This window comes from Pleurodeles waltl, chromosome 4_1, assembly GCF_031143425.1.
Source record: "Pleurodeles waltl isolate 20211129_DDA chromosome 4_1, aPleWal1.hap1.20221129, whole genome shotgun sequence".
NCBI classification, from domain to species: Eukaryota; Metazoa; Chordata; class Amphibia; order Caudata; family Salamandridae; genus Pleurodeles; species Pleurodeles waltl.
This window is the reverse complement of record NC_090442.1, coordinates 769674486-769692313: the sequence shown is the minus strand read 5'-3', so window position 1 is coordinate 769692313 and position 17828 is coordinate 769674486. Positions and strand designations below refer to the sequence as shown.

The 17828-nt window shown below is 42.6% G+C and overlaps 1 protein-coding gene across 1 annotated transcript in view; it reads right to left on the bottom strand.

Moving 5' to 3' along the window:
- Positions 1–17828, bottom strand: part of LOC138288143 (transmembrane protein 116-like) — a 112590-nt gene that overhangs the window by 20776 nt on the left and 73986 nt on the right. Inside the window, exons 7-9 of the mRNA XM_069229419.1 lie at positions 17012–17131; positions 9196–9238; positions 4440–4520 (exon numbers count right to left, since the gene is read on the bottom strand). Coding sequence (XP_069085520.1) covers positions 4440–4520; positions 9196–9238; positions 17012–17131 — 244 coding nt within the window. The remainder of the gene's footprint in view (positions 1–4439; positions 4521–9195; positions 9239–17011; positions 17132–17828) is intronic.

The window sequence follows — 17828 nt, the reverse complement described above, 5'->3', positions numbered from 1 at the left end:
CTCCACCACAACTACTCTGGTAAAGAAGACCTGACACTTAAGGACACCTCTGCACCCGTTGCCCCTCAGCCATGGATAAGAGGACCAGTGGTGCCTACCTGTGCCCAAGCATCATGAGGCCTGAGCCCCACTGTTGGTTCAGCTCGACTAGCCTCCTGGCCAGAGCCTTCAGCCTCTTTCTGCAGTTACCGATCTCTACAGGAGTGCATTGAACACCCAACGCTTTTTTGCACTCTGAACCCATCCACCACTTGCCGCTGAGCGTGTACTGTGGGTACCGCCTTGAACCTTTCCCACTACTCACCTTAACCCCAGGAGATTGGCCTTGTAAGTCGCTGTATTCGACCTGTTTGCAGAACTGTTTTCCTTCCATATGATAACATTGTTCATACTCATAAACTGCAGTGTCCACTTTATAAAGTGAAAAGAATTCCTATTTAAAAACGTACTTATATGAACGATTTTTCTCTAATGCCTAAACATATATATTTATATATATTAGCTACTATTGTGTGTATTTGTAGATGCCTTCCATTCCTCTGTGTTAAGCCTAAGGCGGCTCGACCACACTACCCTTATATAGAGCACTTTGGGATTGCATAGCAAGCCCTGTCCACTCACTGGGGAACCCCTGGACCCTTTATACGGTTTTGAAAGAGAGACAGGGACCAGGGCACTCAAATGTCTATGTAATGAATATGCTGTCCAAAATCAGTAGAGTTGCAAAAAAGTGTTTAATCCAAGATCAGAAAACAGCCAACACGTGTTTCGTCCTAGCGGACTTTTTCAAGGCTCATAAATTTAAGCTTGGATGAAGAGTAGTAACACGTGTTTCGTCCTAGCGGACTCTTTCAAGGCTCATAAATTTAAGCTTGGATGAAGAGTAGTCCCACTAGGGCTGTTGTAGCCCCTAAAATATAACATAGGCTCCACTATTTAAGAAAGGTATTGCCATAAATTCTGGCAAATATTCCTGTCTTTGACCCAATGCGGATTGACGAGTTTGTGGATGTCTTGCCTGTGGTGTATCCGTAGTTGCATGTAAAAAATGGGGTCCCAAAAGGCCCAAACTTTCTTTTAAGAGTCACTGTCCAGAAGATCGGATGTACAACAGTAAAGGAAATCTAACAGGCAGCGCGTGATAACGCTGTCGTTTTGCCCGTGTGTTCACATACCACATAAAGGGATTCCTACAATACAGAAACCCTGTTTGCCTCAGTCTTCCAAAATATATACATGATCTATATAAATGATCTATTATATTCTGTTGAGAATATTTCAGCATGCTTGATTTTCAGCCAGCCTAGCAGAGAACAGATCTCTTCCCATCTGTGCTATCTTAACTCGCTTTCGGTAAACACATAATTTTTAAAATGAATCTGTATTTACCATCGGGCTATAGGAGGCTCTAGACCACCTTTTTTTATAGTGACATTGTAGTCGATATAACCTATTTTGCTCTGACAGACAGAATTGGAACTCTTTGCCCCTGCCTTGTGTTCAATTTAAAACTATCTGCAGTTCCTCAGAGAATTAAAGTATGATTCCTTTGTATGTCATTTTAGTTCCAGGTGGCTCTGTTAGCTGCCCCTCTTCATCTTACTAGCACCAGACGTTCCCTCTGAGACAGATGTTCATGCTTCACATATGTTTAGCCTTCCTATAATTATGCCAAATGATTACTTATTGTCTGCATAATCTACAGGATTCAACCACAAAACTCTTTTTCCTTCTCCAGCGGATCTAAGGTTACAAATAACGAGGCATATGGAATACAGTGCACTCTATTGCACTTTGTAGAATTTAACTGAACCCTTTTCACAAAGGATTGTGCAGCTGCTTTTGTGTTTAGCAGTAGGAAACAAATACCCTGTATATTTAAATACAATTCAAACAGGATGAACATTATTTCTCATCGTAATGGTCTTGATCTATTATTTTAGAATGGTTTCAATTCTACTTTCTAAACTGTACACTCACCTAGACAAGGAAATTTGAGGTCCGGTAAATACTCCAAATATTGTTTTTTTTTTTTTAAATCTGTTTTTTTTCAAGGTTCACATAATAACAGTCAAGATACCCACAAATTACATTAGACGCCCCATCCCACCCTACTCCCTTTGAAGGCGACGGCATGTAATGGGTGTCCCATCCCTGTGCAGTACCCGTTCCTACTCCTCAAGGCCCAGCCTTCCGATCAGCTGTGTCTGGATCCCTCAGTTGGCATCTCGACCCCCCAGCCCTCTTGTGGTCATTTGTCTTTGGTATCCCATATTTGCGTGTACCTCGTAAAAGGCAAACTATAGCATATCATCATCCAGGGCTTTCGAGGTCCCCACAGTTATATATTGGATTCCTGTCATAGGTACAGTTTTGTTGATTTATGTTTTGTGATCCTTTATCAAATTTACTTAGCTGATGCAGCTGTTTTGTGTCAGAACACATTTCTCAAAGGGGCAGTTGGAGTTTATAAACTCCAGATATTTTACATCTATTGCAAGGACTGATGTCTTGATTCTTTAGTCCCGAATCATGAAGGTACATTTTCATGTGTAGATCTACTTGTACACGTCGGTGTAGCTCTTCGCTTTTCTGCTATTCAAATTTTCAAATGGGGATTAACACCTAGGTGCAGATTTACATATGTCCACCCTCTCTAATGAGGAGGTGGAGTCTCTTATGAATGGGTTTACGAGTGTAAATTTACTAAAAGTAACTTTGCACCAAGTGGTGGAGATCTTCGCATTGGGGGAAAATATGGAAATGTAATAAACTGTCTTTATGTAAAACATATTGAAATATATTTAATGTAAATTATAAATGTAAAATAATTGAAATAAAGTAAAATAAAATGATTAAAATGAAACCGGAACTAATAAGATAAAAAGTTACAGTGCAAACTCTTCAAATTAAATGTTTTAAATAAAATAATTCAAATACTAATTTATCGATATTAACCGTTAAGCAATAATTTAAAAAATACCAACCATCATTCACGCTTTTATTAAATTTTTATAAATGTGGTTGACAGGCATATATTTAATTAGTTTAAATAACCTATATTTTTCAAACGGCATTAAAACGTTTAATTGAATTATTTGCTATGCTAAAAAATAAGTGTATTAAATGTAAAATAATACTAAAATTAATAATGTCATCAACTGAAAGCTTACTCCGACGGCCTGACATCACACTGCCCACCCTACTGAAGGTCTGATGTTCCTTTTTTCTGACCATCACAGCCAGGAAAAACTAGGCTGAACTACAATTAAGGGCTCTATTACCATTACACAGTGCCACATTTTTGCAGTGCCTAAAACGCGATTGTGTAGTACCAGGACCTAGTGGGACACTCATGGAGTATGTAATACTATGAACTGAGGAGCCTGTCCGCGCTGTCTCCGACTGAGACAATTTGTAGTGCAGCGCTTTTTAGTCCAGCGCACATTGTGTAATAATACTCTCTTGCTTTAAAAAAAAAAAATCTGAACAGGGTCAGTGTTGTCGATTTCGAGTTGGTAACATCATAGGCTACACCGCAGAAAGTATGCTGGTATGTATTTGGTAATTTTATAGCGCAAACCAAACCTAGCCAAAAGGCAGCAGAGAGCAGGATAGGCTTAAAAAGAATCATAAATTCAGAGTGGTTGGAGAGGTAGCTGTTGTGTGGATGGTTAATGGATTGTGATGTAGTGTGGTGTAGAACAGTACATCCAGTTGGTGCATGGTGATGCAACATAAAGTCTGCTGGGTGTTACACTCTGCATCATCAGGTTCACTTCCCCGTGCTGTGTACCCATACTGCACCACACGGAGGCTTCGCACACTACAACATGCCGATAATTGTGTTATATTTCATACTGCAATGCTAATCAGAGTCCACTATACACATTCCCCGTTAATACTGATTCCGTTCATCCCAAACTCTCGGACTGTGATGTAGGGAGATGTTTAGATAGCGCCCTGCCACTGGGCGCAGGTTATGAGACTGGGGGCTGCTTTGCATCACAGCATTTCCATTGGGCACATAGTGGCAACCTGAAAACAGAGTTTTTTTGCAATCAATATAACAGCTTAATTCAAATATATGATCCCCCCTTAGGTTGGCCACCTCACTGATATAAATGCCTCGGGCAAAAAAGAGCTCCAAGGAGAGAGCTCCTAGGACTGTACTGGGCCCAGTCCTCGACATTACGTCCCTGATTAGAGGCAGCAATGTCTACAGCAGCAAGGAAACCTTTCCGCAAGCGTTTTGTATTCGAGGCGGCACCAATCCCAGCTCTGAAAGAGATGCTAGCCCTTCCTGTGAGGCAGGTGAGTGCACAGAGAAATATTGAAATTTGTAAAAGGGAGGGGGGGCTCACTAGGAAACGTGTTGGGCGGTCAGGGGCAGAGCGAAGGCCACACAGATATTTTTGAATGAAACGTAAACTACTCACTGTGCAGCACGTCATCACCACCAGTAGATACAGGAAGAACGTGATTTTCCTACCCAGGCCCACGTTTCCTTCTTCTAGATACTGCAAATATAAAGCAACAGATTTGACACTATGCGATATTCATATATGTGTGTATTTATTTATATATATACTTATATATATCCAGATAACTGCATTAGGATTATAAATGACACTGACATAATTCCGGTAGTGTAACAAATCACAAGTCGAGTGCCCTATCACCAGAACCCTGAGGATTGTTTATCAGAGATATTAGACATTATTGTGTGCCTGTTTGTAGGTCGCAGAAGAACTGAAGTTCTTCTAAGCAGTTATGTCACTCACAAGGTGGGATTTTCGTGGAGATGTTCTTTGTTGTTTTCAGAAGCACAATATTTACTACAAGTGAAGAATTTTGCTGCTGTTTGCAAAGTTTAGCTAATACTATGTCCTGATTGTTGTAAGTTAAAGGTGATGGGTAACCGGGCAGTGTATTATAATATTGTCATTCTTTAAACATATTGACCTGTTTTAAAGACTAATTAGTTAATGAAAATAAAATCAGACCGACAAGTCAGTGATGAAACCATAATTCATGATGCAAGATTGTTACTACAGAAAATAACTAATGAATCTAACAAACGTTCTGAGATATATGGCATCTGTTCTTCAATGTAAAAAGACAAAAAAGCAGCAAGCCCTGATGGGCGCAAACTGTGCTGACGGCTTTTGGCACCATCTTTTTTTGGCCGTGGAGGATGCACCTAATCAAGACCTTCAGCTTCATGTGGGGTTGGGCCAGGCCCTATGCCCAACCACCCCCGCAATAGCGTGGCAGACCCGTTACCATGCAGAGTAGGGTTGGATACTGGTGCACTTACCCCCTAATGAGCGTCCCCTCCCCCGCCAGCGGCCGTGTGTGGCATGGAGCTGGGTACCCACTCGCACAGACGACCATCCCCTTTATTTTGTTTTGCCCCTTTGGGCACTCCTCTGCATACGTGCATCCACCACAAGTCTCCAGGGTTTCAGGTATGGGGGATCTGCGATGAACGCTACAATGGATCTGCAAATCCATGGAAAGGTGAAATTTGTATTCTTTCTAATCCAGGGGGGTCCCTCTGGTACCACCAATATGGCCCGGGTGTCAGAGAAGCTCTTCTCTGCCCTCTTATTTCGTTTTTCCAAACATTTTCTAGGACTCGGGGACCAAGTCCTAACATAGCAGGTGCAAAATGTTCCTCAGGTTGCAGCCAGCCAATGGGATCCTGCCCTTTGGCTTGCAAACAAATAATCTGGGTCAACCAATCAGAGTGCGGCTGGATCATTGAATCCTCCGTGATGGACCTGCGAATGGTCCGTGGTGTGAAATATACAAAGGTTTTGAACCTTAATTTCTCAAAAACTAATGAAAGGATATCCACCAAATCACGAAAGCACACTTTCTAGACCAAGAGCTAGATTTATGTCACGTGTCAGCAGTTTTTGCAGTATTCCTGTTAAATTTTCCTATGGAAAAATGAATGGACAAAATGCACTTAGGGGATTCCCGTTTTTCTCGGCCCCCACTTGATGGATCGCCTTAAAACTTTCCAGGAAGGAGCAGAGGCCAAAGTTATAAGCAAACCAAAAAGGCTTATGTAATACATGTATATATGTGTGTGTGTGTGTGTGTATATATATATATATATATATATATATATATATATATATATATATATATATATATATATATAATAATAATAATACCAAGTGGCAGTCGCCACTAAGTAGTTATAGTTCGGACCTAGTTTCTATAGAAAAAGCTAATCTGAAGTGGTTATATCTGTGGTGCCTGTTGATGAATCTTCACAAAAGTTTCCCAAAAAAATTGCCTCTCACCTAAGCCGCTATCTCAAAAGATTTTAGTTGATCCGTCAAGCAGGGGCTGAGAGAAAGAGGGGGTTACCAAAACGTGTTTTCCCCAAGTTAATTTCTATAGGGATTTTGAACACGACTACAGCCCGATTCGCTGGACGGAATTACACCAAATTTGGCAGAAAGGTAGCTCTTGGTCCAGAAAGTGCCCTTTTTGTTATTTGGTGTAAATTCATTCACTAGTTTTTGAGACATTTAAGCAAAACCAAACTTGTATATCTGGGCGGAGCCTAAGCACAGATCTCATGATGAGATCTAATTGGCTGCAAACACTTCAACCAGGAAGTGCTGGCAGCCATCTTGGGACCAATATACATGAGAGCATCACACTGAAATGCATTTTAGTGACTGACAAGTTTTGACGGACACAAAAAGGAGAACTTATAAAGGGTGATAACAAATTTTATTTAAAATATAAATCATTTGTTGCTGGAAAACTGTTTTCTCATGATTTTCCCATAGAGATTATGGATGGAGCACCAGAAGCTAAAATGAGAACATATTTTCTGTAAATTCACACTATCGTTAACAGCCATATGAGAATGAAGTCAGACATTCACAGTAAAACATGTACTTCCAACAGGAACGGCCTGTCAGTTTATTCTCTTGTGTTCTACTGCAGCCTCCCAGAGTGTTCTAAAGAACAACCAGAGCACTAATAGTCTTAATTATGCCAAACGTGTGGCACACCTGAAGCCATCTTGATTGTATCAAACTGGTAAAACGTAAAACATTTAATTTAGAAAGGAACAAAATGAGTGGGGTTCATATTGTCATAGAAAATATGCTTTGTGCTATAGAAAGACAAAATAGCACGTTTGAAGTGAGTTCTCAAATATCTTTCTCTTCTATTTCATTAAAACATGCTGTGCGGCATGGAGCGCGCACCATGCGTGCATGCCCCTACAAAATGATACAACTGTTTTTTTATTCGTTTTATTTGCCAATGCAACACGTATCAAGAAATAAAAAGGGAAAAACACTCAAAAGCTTTTTGGGAAAGCAGGCAGGGGCACAGAAGCAATATGGGAGAAAAGCTGATGGAGGGACAGTATAGATGGGAAGATGGGGAAGCTATGCGGAAGGCCAATGCAGGCTGAAGCAGTACAGGGGCACGGAAGCAACACAAACAGTGCAGGTGAATGGAAGCAACACAGAAGGCACGGGTAGTGGGAAGCAACACGGATGGCGCAGGGCCAAAACAGGTAAGAGGGAAGCAACTTGGACTCTGGAGAGCAGGGTAGAACAGCAAACAGGCAGAAGAGAACAATTGGTGCTGGGAGGGGAGTAGAAGCACCTGGGAGGGAAAGCAACCTAGCCTGGGGGATCACACAAAGGCAATCTCATCTAGGAAGGGGATGGGAAGAAGCATACAAGTGAGAGAGAACAACGCAGAGAGGGGAAAAGAATTACATAGGGGGGACAGCTGTAAAACACAAACTCTCAAGCAGGGGCGCTCTCCACATAGTTTACTATTGTTTTATTTTTCTTCTGCTGGCTCATCCAGCAGTGCAGGGAGGGGTGGAGCTGGGCCACGGGAGGGGGGAAGTGGGGATGTAGAGTGGAATGCAATTAAGTGCGCATGTGTGTTTGGCCGACCGTCTTAAGCTGGCCTAACACACATGCGCACTTAGGTTTCTCCAACCTGGCTGCTGGAGAAACTACCCAGCCCCCAGTGAACTGTCTGAGCGGCGGTCGAAGCTGCTCAGACCAATCCTGATGCTGCTTTCATGCTAAGTTTAGCATGAGAGCAGTGCCAGGATTGCTGGGGAGCCTGTGCTGGTGTCCTAGTAAATGACACAATCAGGAGCAGAGGAGCGAGGCAGCAGGAGGCGGCAGGAGGCGGAAACGGCAGAAAGGTAACTGTTTTTTTTGTGTTTTTTTTTAAATTGTCCCACCACCTGACATTTGCAGCGGCCGCCGCTGCTCTCAAGAGTGTTTAAACAAATAAAACATAGCGCCTGAAAAAGCGAGCAGTGTAAGGACACAATAATACATCCATGCTTCAGGGGAGGGACAAACATAAGACAAGGAAGGATGGCCCACACACACTAACAAATAAGAAGCAAGCAAATGTGAATTACAATAAAGTTAAGAAATGAGTGGACTCCTTGCCCATTATAAGCTAACAATACGTCTTACAACAGGGGAATGGAGACATGCAAGTCTACACCTTTGAGAAACTTTACACTTCTAAATGGTGAACTGCCGAATGTAGTAAAGTTACTAAAAAGTGTAAGTGCAGTCTCCAGTAGCAGAGAACTCCGCTTACATAAGTATAAGAAGGGTGGAGTCATACAACTCCACACTTAGCTTGTGAATTCTGAGAAAGTAGTAAACTTACTACCAATTATATGTTTACTTTTATAAATCAGGCCCACATTGTATAAAAAGCTATGTTTTGATGCTGTCCTGCATTGAAACTCTTGAGGTATCTCAGTACTTGAGAAATCGTTGTAGTTATCAGGAGCATTATTTTTCCTAGACATCAAATATAAGAAACTTGTGTGATGTTCTCTTGAGCTGCAGCCTAGATTCAATTTCCTGAGGAAGGCACCTTGACCATCCAGCCACAGAGCAGAAGCCTGTTCCCAGCCTAGGGGGGGATTTTGCTAGTGTCCTACTTGGTCGGTCCACCGAAGGTTAGGTAGAGACCACTCACTGGAAACAGGTGCCAAGGAAGAAGCTGCTTGCCACGCCAAGGCACACAGGAACCCTCCTGCCTTCCAGACAGAGGAGCCTCTCAGTGGCAGTCAAGGACTGTAAAGTGCAGAACAGATGTAGAGTTCAAGAAGTGCCTAAAAAGATTACCAGGACAAACCCATCAGATAAACCATACCTTAAAGCAGAAATCCTTTGAATTGTGGATGAGGATGATGCAGCTGAAAGATAAAAGTTCAGGGTAAATATTTTGGACCTCAACAACCAAAATAGGATATTGCAAAGCGAGCTTTGTGAACAGGAGGGCAGTCTGATAACAAATTAGATCATTAAAGTATTTCCCAGAATAATAAGGGATTACATGCAGAATTGGTGCATTCTGTGTCAAATAATGCATTTATTGGAATTTACCCTGATTTCTCCAGGTGATATTTGGCAAGTTGACAAACAGAAATTTCAATGGGCATAATTTTGAAAGATTTGGTGTTTGCCACAAATCTCAAACATCTGTGTGTGCTAACAGCAGTAAGTGCACATAATGGATTTCAGCCCATACATACACATGACTGGGGCCTACTGGTGATGGACAGGAATATAAATAATTCTGGGGAAAAGAGTGTTATTCACAATTACCACTGTTATTTAGTTACTGACATGCTACATTCACAATTGGTAAATTGCAAACAGCTACTGAATGAATACATAGCTCTATGGAAATACACGTTATCTGCTCAGGCTCCAAATCCTGCCCCTTGTTGCCTCTGGTAGGTGGACTGGATGGTGCCCATGTACATTTTTAGTAATTACATAATGAGCTAGTAGGCTAAGGGTTACTATATTGTACAGTCTATTTATGTGATTACCAACAAAACACATATGATACAAATAGTGTTGTGTCTGCTTTCCCCAATCTTGGGTATCTGTGTAATAGAGGAGATGACTGTGCGTAGAAACTTTGAAAACCACTGCTTTGTCTCATCCTCCCCTGGAGGAGATTAGTCGTACACTGAATCAGCCTGCGGGGAACAGAAAGGAAAGGGTGCTGCTGCCTACTGAGATATGGAAAGGAATTATAAGGTCATGAAGAATAAAATGTTCGAAAAGCATATGGGTCCAAATGTAGGGAAGTGTGTCATATCCCAAGGGTGAACCAAGTTTAGGTTAGAGACACTAAGGGAAGCCATGTCTAATGTGAGCACCTGAGAACACTGGCTTCAGCTTCAAATTTGTAGCATTAAACGGTACAATTTGAAGTGCCATCATGCTTATTAAAATTTAGCACTCATTCTTCAAATGTTATGCTGTCTCCATGTTTTTGCCTGATCACAAAACTAATCACGGGCATTCATCAGGACAGTCCTTACTGTCCAAACACGTCTGATCAATGTGTGTTTCGCTGTGAAGCAACAGATATAGTGGAAAGATTTTATTCTTTTCCATCATACATCATTTGAGGGTCCTTCTAAGGATACTATGTTTCCATAGGACCATGTTGGCCTCTTCTCACTTTTTCTATGCCAGACACTGCCCTTCTGAATGCAGGTAAATGTGCATGTCTTCTATTTTGTGTGCAGAACAGTGATTTGTAGCAATTTGGTGATGAATCTACAGGATGTTCACAAGTGTTTTACTAGGGCAGATATTGATTAGATTTTGTCTTTCTTTGATAGTTCTCAATAAAATGTATACCATTAGGTTGGGATTAAGTTAATGAGTTTGTAGCATAACGTTAATGTATAATTCAGTGAGTTTCACGCTTTGAATTATAAGGCACAGTGAGCATTGCACACTCACTATGGTTTCTGTTTCAATAATAATAATAATAAAATCACTAAATATTATTCAATCAATCGAGTGGATAATTATAGCATGATTAATCACCCAAGAGAGTATGCAGGTGCTGGAGGGTCATGATGTTGAGGTGACTCAGTTGAACAGCCAGGTCTTGAGTGTGCTCTGGAATTCCAGTAGAAAGGTGGAGGTCCGTAGCTGCACAGTGAGGTTGTTCCAGGATTGCGCCGCGAGGTAGGCGAAGGAGCATCTTCTACTGTAGCTACAGTGGATGCGGGTGAGTGAAAGGGAGGTAGGGTGTATATGTCTGGTAGAGTAATGGAAGTGCAGGCTACGATTGATGTAGGCTGGTCTTTGATTGTGCAGTGATTTGTAGGTGTAGATCATCAGTGTTAGTTGCCATCTCTTCTGTATTGGGAGCCAGAGGAGTTTTCAGAGGTGGTGGCTGATGTGGGTCTGTCTGGGGAGGTTGTGGATGAGTCTGGCTGTGCAGTTATGAATGATCTGGAGTTTCTGCGGAAGGTGTGTGGTGATCCCAGTGTAGAGTGTGTTGCCGTAGTCTAATCGTCTGGTGATTAGGGCCTGAGTGATGTGGGAGCCATTTGAAGACTTTTTGTGACATATCAAGTGTGGAAAGCAGGCAGAGGCAACTACGTTGATCTGGGACTACATGGTCAGTTTGCTATCCAGGATTATGCTGAGTTTTCTGGCAAAGTTGGTCAGTTTGGGTGATGATCCTAGGTCCAAGGGCCACCAGGAGTCGTTCCAAGGGGTGGTGTTGTTGCAGAAGATCAGCACTTCAATGTTGTCTGTGTTGATCTTCAGGCAGTTGTTCTTCATCCAGCTGGCAAGGCTCCTCATGGACCTGTGAAGGTTGGTTCTTGTGTTGGCAGCATCTTTGAAGAGTGAGAGTATGAGCTGTGTGTTGTCTGCGTGGGATATGATGTGTCTGTGGGATCTGACGATGCTGGCCAAGGGGGTCATGCAGGTGTTGAAGAGGGTGGGACTGAAAAAGGATCCTTGAGGAACAGTGTAGATGATGTCCTTGTGTACGTAGGTGAAGGGATATAGGCGGATCTTCTAAATTCTTCTGGTGAGGAAGGGGGCTATCTATTTGAGGACATTTCCTTGGATACCGATGTGATGCAGTCTTCTGATCAGGGTGTGATGAGGTACGGTGTCAAAGGCTTCTGAGAGGTCGGTCGAGGAAGATCAGGGCCGCTGTTGCTCCCCAGTCGAAGAGTGCTCTGATGTCAGCAGTCGCTGTAATCAAGGACAGCCACGTTGCTGCGGTTGGTATGGAATCCAAATTGGGAGGTGTCTAGGAGAAGGTTCTGCTCCAGATATTTTGTTAGTTGTCGGTTGATGGCCTTTCCCAGGACTTTAGCCAGGAAAGTGAGAAGGGAGACAGGGCAGTCGTTTTTGAGTTCCCCTTGGTCGGCAGATGGTTTCTTGAAGAGTGGTTTGACTTTTGCATGTTCCCAGTCTTTGGGAAAGGTGGCCATGGCAAGAGAGGAGTTTATGAGAGTGGTGAGCTCAATGCTGATCCTGTGGCTTCAGAGGTTGAAAATGTGGTGCGGGCAGCAGTCCGTGAGGTCTCCTGAGTGAATAGAGTTCATGATGGTGGTGGTGTCCTGGGGAGTGAGTTGGTTCCATGAGGTAAGTTGGTAGTCCATGTTGATTTTGGTGAGTGCTTGAAGGAAGTCTGAGAGCTTGGACTCAAAGTTTTCATAGATATGGTGATGTTGTCGTGGAAAAAGTCAGCAAGTCTGCCAAACAGTTCTTGGAGGGGGGGTGATGCTGTTTTCTGTGTCTGCAGAGTTGGTGAACTCTCTTATGATGTTGAAGAGCTCTTTGCTGTGGTTAGAACTGGACTCAATGTGGTCAGCTAGGGCTTTCCTTTTTGTCTCTCTTAGTACCCGATGGTAAAGGTTGAGGGAGGTCTTAAAAGTGGTCCTGTTTTAGTTGTCCTTGCTTGTGCGCCATCTTTTTTCCATCTTTCCATCCTGCCTGGTTGGTGGACCTCCCGTGGCTGCTGGTCTTGATATGAGTGATGATGTCGGCACAGTTGGGAATCCAGGAGTTGAAGTTTCTAACATCTTGGTCCAGGTATGATACAGTGTTAGTAAGGCATGAGTTGAGGACTTCAGCACATTGGTTCTCTGAATCTTTGCTCTAGCTACTGTTGGGCACGCTGGGTGGCTTGGCAGGGTAGGTGCGGGCGCTGGAGATGTTGAGGTGTAGATGGGCTTGCCTTTTGGCATGCTTGTAGGGTGGCCATGCTGCAGCCTACATTAACTAGACCCTGGGAGGAGAGAAGGGCACTGAGTGGTGGTGGGCGGGACTAGTGTGAGGCAGGAAATGGGCGGTGGCAAAACAGGCAGGAGAAAAAGAGGGAAGAGGAAGGAGAAAAAGCAGGGGAAAGATTAGGTGCAGACACAAAAGGAAAAGGCACTAAGTCAAAGGAAAAAGGTAAAGACCAGAGGAAGGACAAAATGAAGCACAAGGAGGGCAAGAATCTGGCTGATCGGGGGCCAACAGCGAGACAGAGAGCTGGGCCAATAATGCCAATAACAACAATGACCATGATGCGTACAGCACACACCATAAATTGAATTGCCACCCAGGGCTTAAATATTAAGTGTTTTTTTCCACCACTTTAGTGATACTTAATTTACTGACCACACAATGAAGGAAGGCTAGGACCCGGCTGGGATTAGAAATCAAGCCAGCAGGTTAAAGATGTATGCAGTGATCAATAAATCCAACTCTATTTTTAGAATGGTTGGCTAATCATCATTGGTGACCAGATACAAATAAAAGCATTTATGGTCGCAGATCACTCTTTTTGTTTACCTCATCTAACCTGTTGGTCCTAAACTTAAGTGGAAAGTTTCTTATGTGAATTAGCAAGGTCTGACAGGATGAAAGGCTTTCTTGGATGTAGGCTGTGACATGTTGCCTCCATTTGTGTGTTTTGGCCTGACCTAAGCTTTCATCTCTGTGAGACACTCTACAATGATTTTACTGCTGTCCCTGCAGAGTGACTCGTCTAGACAGGATATAGCATACTTACAAATAGTGGCAGCTGGCTTGATAGGAAAATCTACTGACCTCTTCTGCATTCCTGGTAGATATTTCTAGTGCTCATCTGGGTAGATTTGTGCTTTGACCCATATACAAGACCAGTGGCGTAACAAAGGCCCCCGCAGCCCCTGGGGTGTGGAGGGGGGAGTCATGGGCTCCAGCACCCTGGCCTAAGTTCTTCTGAGTGAGGCCAGAGGGGGGCCTCCATGTTCTTTGCAGGGGGCTCCCCTCCAGTTTCCTTACATCACTGTATAGGACTTCTCACTTTCCTATGTGTGTATTTGTTGTTTGACCAGGTATACAATAAAAGATCAAGTAGTAACCAGTTCAAAATGTTTTTACCTGCTGAGGGTTATGGCCACTCAGGCTCGTCTTTTGAACAGCCCCTAGGCAGCACCTCATAGATCCAGTACCATTGTTAAACCTTAAAAGATTGTGGATGCTACTAACATCAAGCCCAAGGTCTGACCTATAAACAAAAGACGAACCTAAACCAGCCTGACCGACTACGGAGATCTACTTGAAAATTTGCCTCGAAATACCCTCCACTTGCTCAATATGTCTGAGTTGTGTGAGGACCTAAATGTAGCACTTTGGCTGTCTGGTGAGCGTGTAACCTGTTTCTCTTGGAATATACAACTCAATACAACTCAATAATGAGATGGTGCCTGCCGCCTCCACTAGTTTGTGAATATGGCAGAACAAATACTCATCAATGAGTCAACATCTTACTTTTTGATTGCCCATAATAATCAGTTCCTTGTCTTTACTTTAAACCTGGAAGAAGCTCTATAGCTAAGCTCAGAGAATGCACTTGATCAGGTCTGGACACTCCATGTTGCCCTCCACACTCATGTAAAAATGCTGGTAACAAGCACAAGACACTGTATCAGCTTAGCTGCTGTTCCCTGCACTGGGAAAGGGTCTGCAGGTGAAGAAACTTGAACAGGAGGACAAAGAAAGGCCTTGTTCACTGAAGACTCCTCAAGGATGTGAATCTCCAGAGAGCCACAAGGACCTTGCAGCCCAGAATTCCTTGACGGACAAAATAGCATCTGAACATTCAGCGGGCCGAAGACGTGCAGAAGAAATTCAGGGCCTGTCAGTGAAATAATATGCCCCTCTTGCTAGGTAACCAACCACTTCTATCAGCTTGTTATTGCTAAAATATTCAATGCTGAAACCCTCAAGAATATTTCACAATAATTTTTGTTTTAAGTTTCAGTTACATTATGAATATCATACTGTCAGTATTGACAATACCAGTGTCCTACATTGATGTGCATCTAAAACCAGTACCCAGAGTGCACATTTATTATAAGACATATATTCTAAAAATACGTTAATGACATTTCTTTTTTGTTAGACACAACACATTCAATCATATCTTAATTAAAACAGATCATGTCATTATAAAGTTATCTACGATATTGACAGTGTATCCTGTATTGTAACTCCATTCAAATCTTGACTGCAAACAGGACTGTGGCTGTGAGGACCCTGCATTGCGCCTCGATTTGCCCCTTGCTCACATGTGGTGTTGGAAGTCACATTGTCCCTTCGTAGCCCAAGGTAACACAGGATGTTCCCTTTACTCCTGGGGGCTTGAAACATGTGCCTTTATGGTAAGGCTCTGAATCATCACTGTACACTCTAGAGGTATGGTTAGACCCTGACTCAAACTCCAAGCTCAGATGTTGCAAGCAGGAACCAGTAGGTTCCCCAGATCCAGTACTTCATGAGTTACAGATCCTCATATTTTGTTAGTCACAGAACATCTACTGTGGATATTAAAGCTGTGCCCAGCACCAGTAGTCACCTTGCATAAACACTAACATTGGACTTGTATTGTGTCAGAGTGACCCTTCTGTCAATTGGCCACAAGACGCCAGTGACCCTGTTAGCATTAAACTTGAACTTTGAATTTGGGGTCGCTTTCCTTGATCATCACATTTTGTGATTTCAGTTTGCGGTTGGGTGATGTTTTTTTAGACTTTGAGAGATTTTTGGTTGTTTCTCGGGTAGATGGGCTCAAAATTACCAAGTTGCCTTCCCTTGCATTCATAGCAGCTAAGAAATTAGGACAATGGGCATTTTGTAGCAGTTTGCATCTTTAATTTTATTGACAAAAAACTGTAAACAAAAGTAAGAAATTGTATGGTCTGATTTCTAGACAATGGGCTTGTTTTACACAAAGAAGACCTTATTAAATGAATTGTAGTTCCTTAATATGTAAGTCCAATTAATATTTCTGTGTGTCTTTCCTCTCCATAATTTGTGGGGAAGAAAGCATCATACATGGAATACACTTGCATTAGTTCCAGGCAAAGGAAGGAAAGGATGGATCTGGACAATTAATGCCTGCACCATAGGGCAAAAAGGCTTAAAGTATTTGTGCCTTTGGAGGACACACCACAGAAAGTCACTGAGCAGGTACTACATTGCTTAGGGTGTCAGAACTCTCACCTAATTTGGAATAGCGCCTGCCAACTTTGATATTGAATGTAAGTTTCCTTGTGGTTCTAGGCATCCTTGTTAGCAATCGAGATGTGCAGCTGCTGCATCTGGAATCTTGCTATCTGAAGCCTACAACAACTTGAGGGGAGTTGTTTCACAGATACCTTGCGTTCTTGAAACCATCACTTGGTTCAGATAAGGTTTTTAAGAATGCAGTTGTGTTTAAGGAAGTGACTGAACATTTATTTTCAGGGACTATTCCAGGTGGTAACGCTGAACTAGAAACAAAAAACTGACTACAATTTGACCGAAGTTCTGACTTATTATTTCTCAGTGCATTTGGGTCCGTAGTATGTGAACTTAACGGACAGCATCCTTGGAGAAGTTCATAAGGTTTATGATGTTCATATTGCATTTAAACTAATGATAATTCAATATTCAGAAAGGTAACACAAAATACTGTTTCATGTGGTATATTTCAATTCACCTAAGTCTTAACCAGAAATTCATATTATGTGCATGAAGAGTTGAAAATGTAACCACTTGGAGAATAGGCCTGACGACCATATTAGGGTAAGTTCAGCATCCTACTGCAAAAAAGCTATAACTGAGTCCCAGAGTTCCCACTTCCACCTACAGCCAAGTTTAGACATTCATACCTGGAGCAGAATAGGTCATGTCCACTTCCTGATTGGTTGTCCATGTACACTGGAACAATATCTGTCATTGAAGAAGTACCTGTGATCACCTGGGTAAGGAACAGGAGTAGTGGGATAAGCCTACGAGGAAGAGGAGACAAAGAAGACGTGATGAGAGCTCAGGAGGGCCGCACACACTGCTCATTAGGAATTGTTGGTAGCATCTGTAGGTTCTCCCACAGTGGGGTGTCCACTCCAGCACCCCTGTACTCCTTAACTGTCTCAGTCAATGTACATTTTAGAGATACTTGAATTCCGGATAAGTCCAGGCAATGGTGACATTAATGGGTTCAGCAAAGAGAACTGCAGTGTTGGAATGTGGGAGAAAAGTAAGAGGGGTTACATTCCCAAAAGGGACACAATCCATAAAAAGGTGAACGAGACCAGCATACAGTGTACGAGGGAACTACATGTACACACTGACATATTTATCCACTCACCGGAACTGCCACAAAACCGAATCAGACTGGTATGCGATGGAAAAGCTTAGAAAGTCATACCCAAGTGTACTGAAAACCACTGCGATGCTATACTAATGACAGACTGTGCGCTATACGAGCGGTAATAAACAATAACATATAATAAACATGACTGCCCAGGTGCTGAAGAGGTTGACTTTGGAATTGTAGTCTTGGTGCTTAAAAGTGTGACCTGATTGATTACATGCGTGCACCTCAGAATACAGCAAGCAGCTGATGTGCATCACAAGAACATGGGGTGATGCACCTTAGAGAAGCACTGGATCATGCGTCTCGGGGGATCACCTGGTGATGTACCC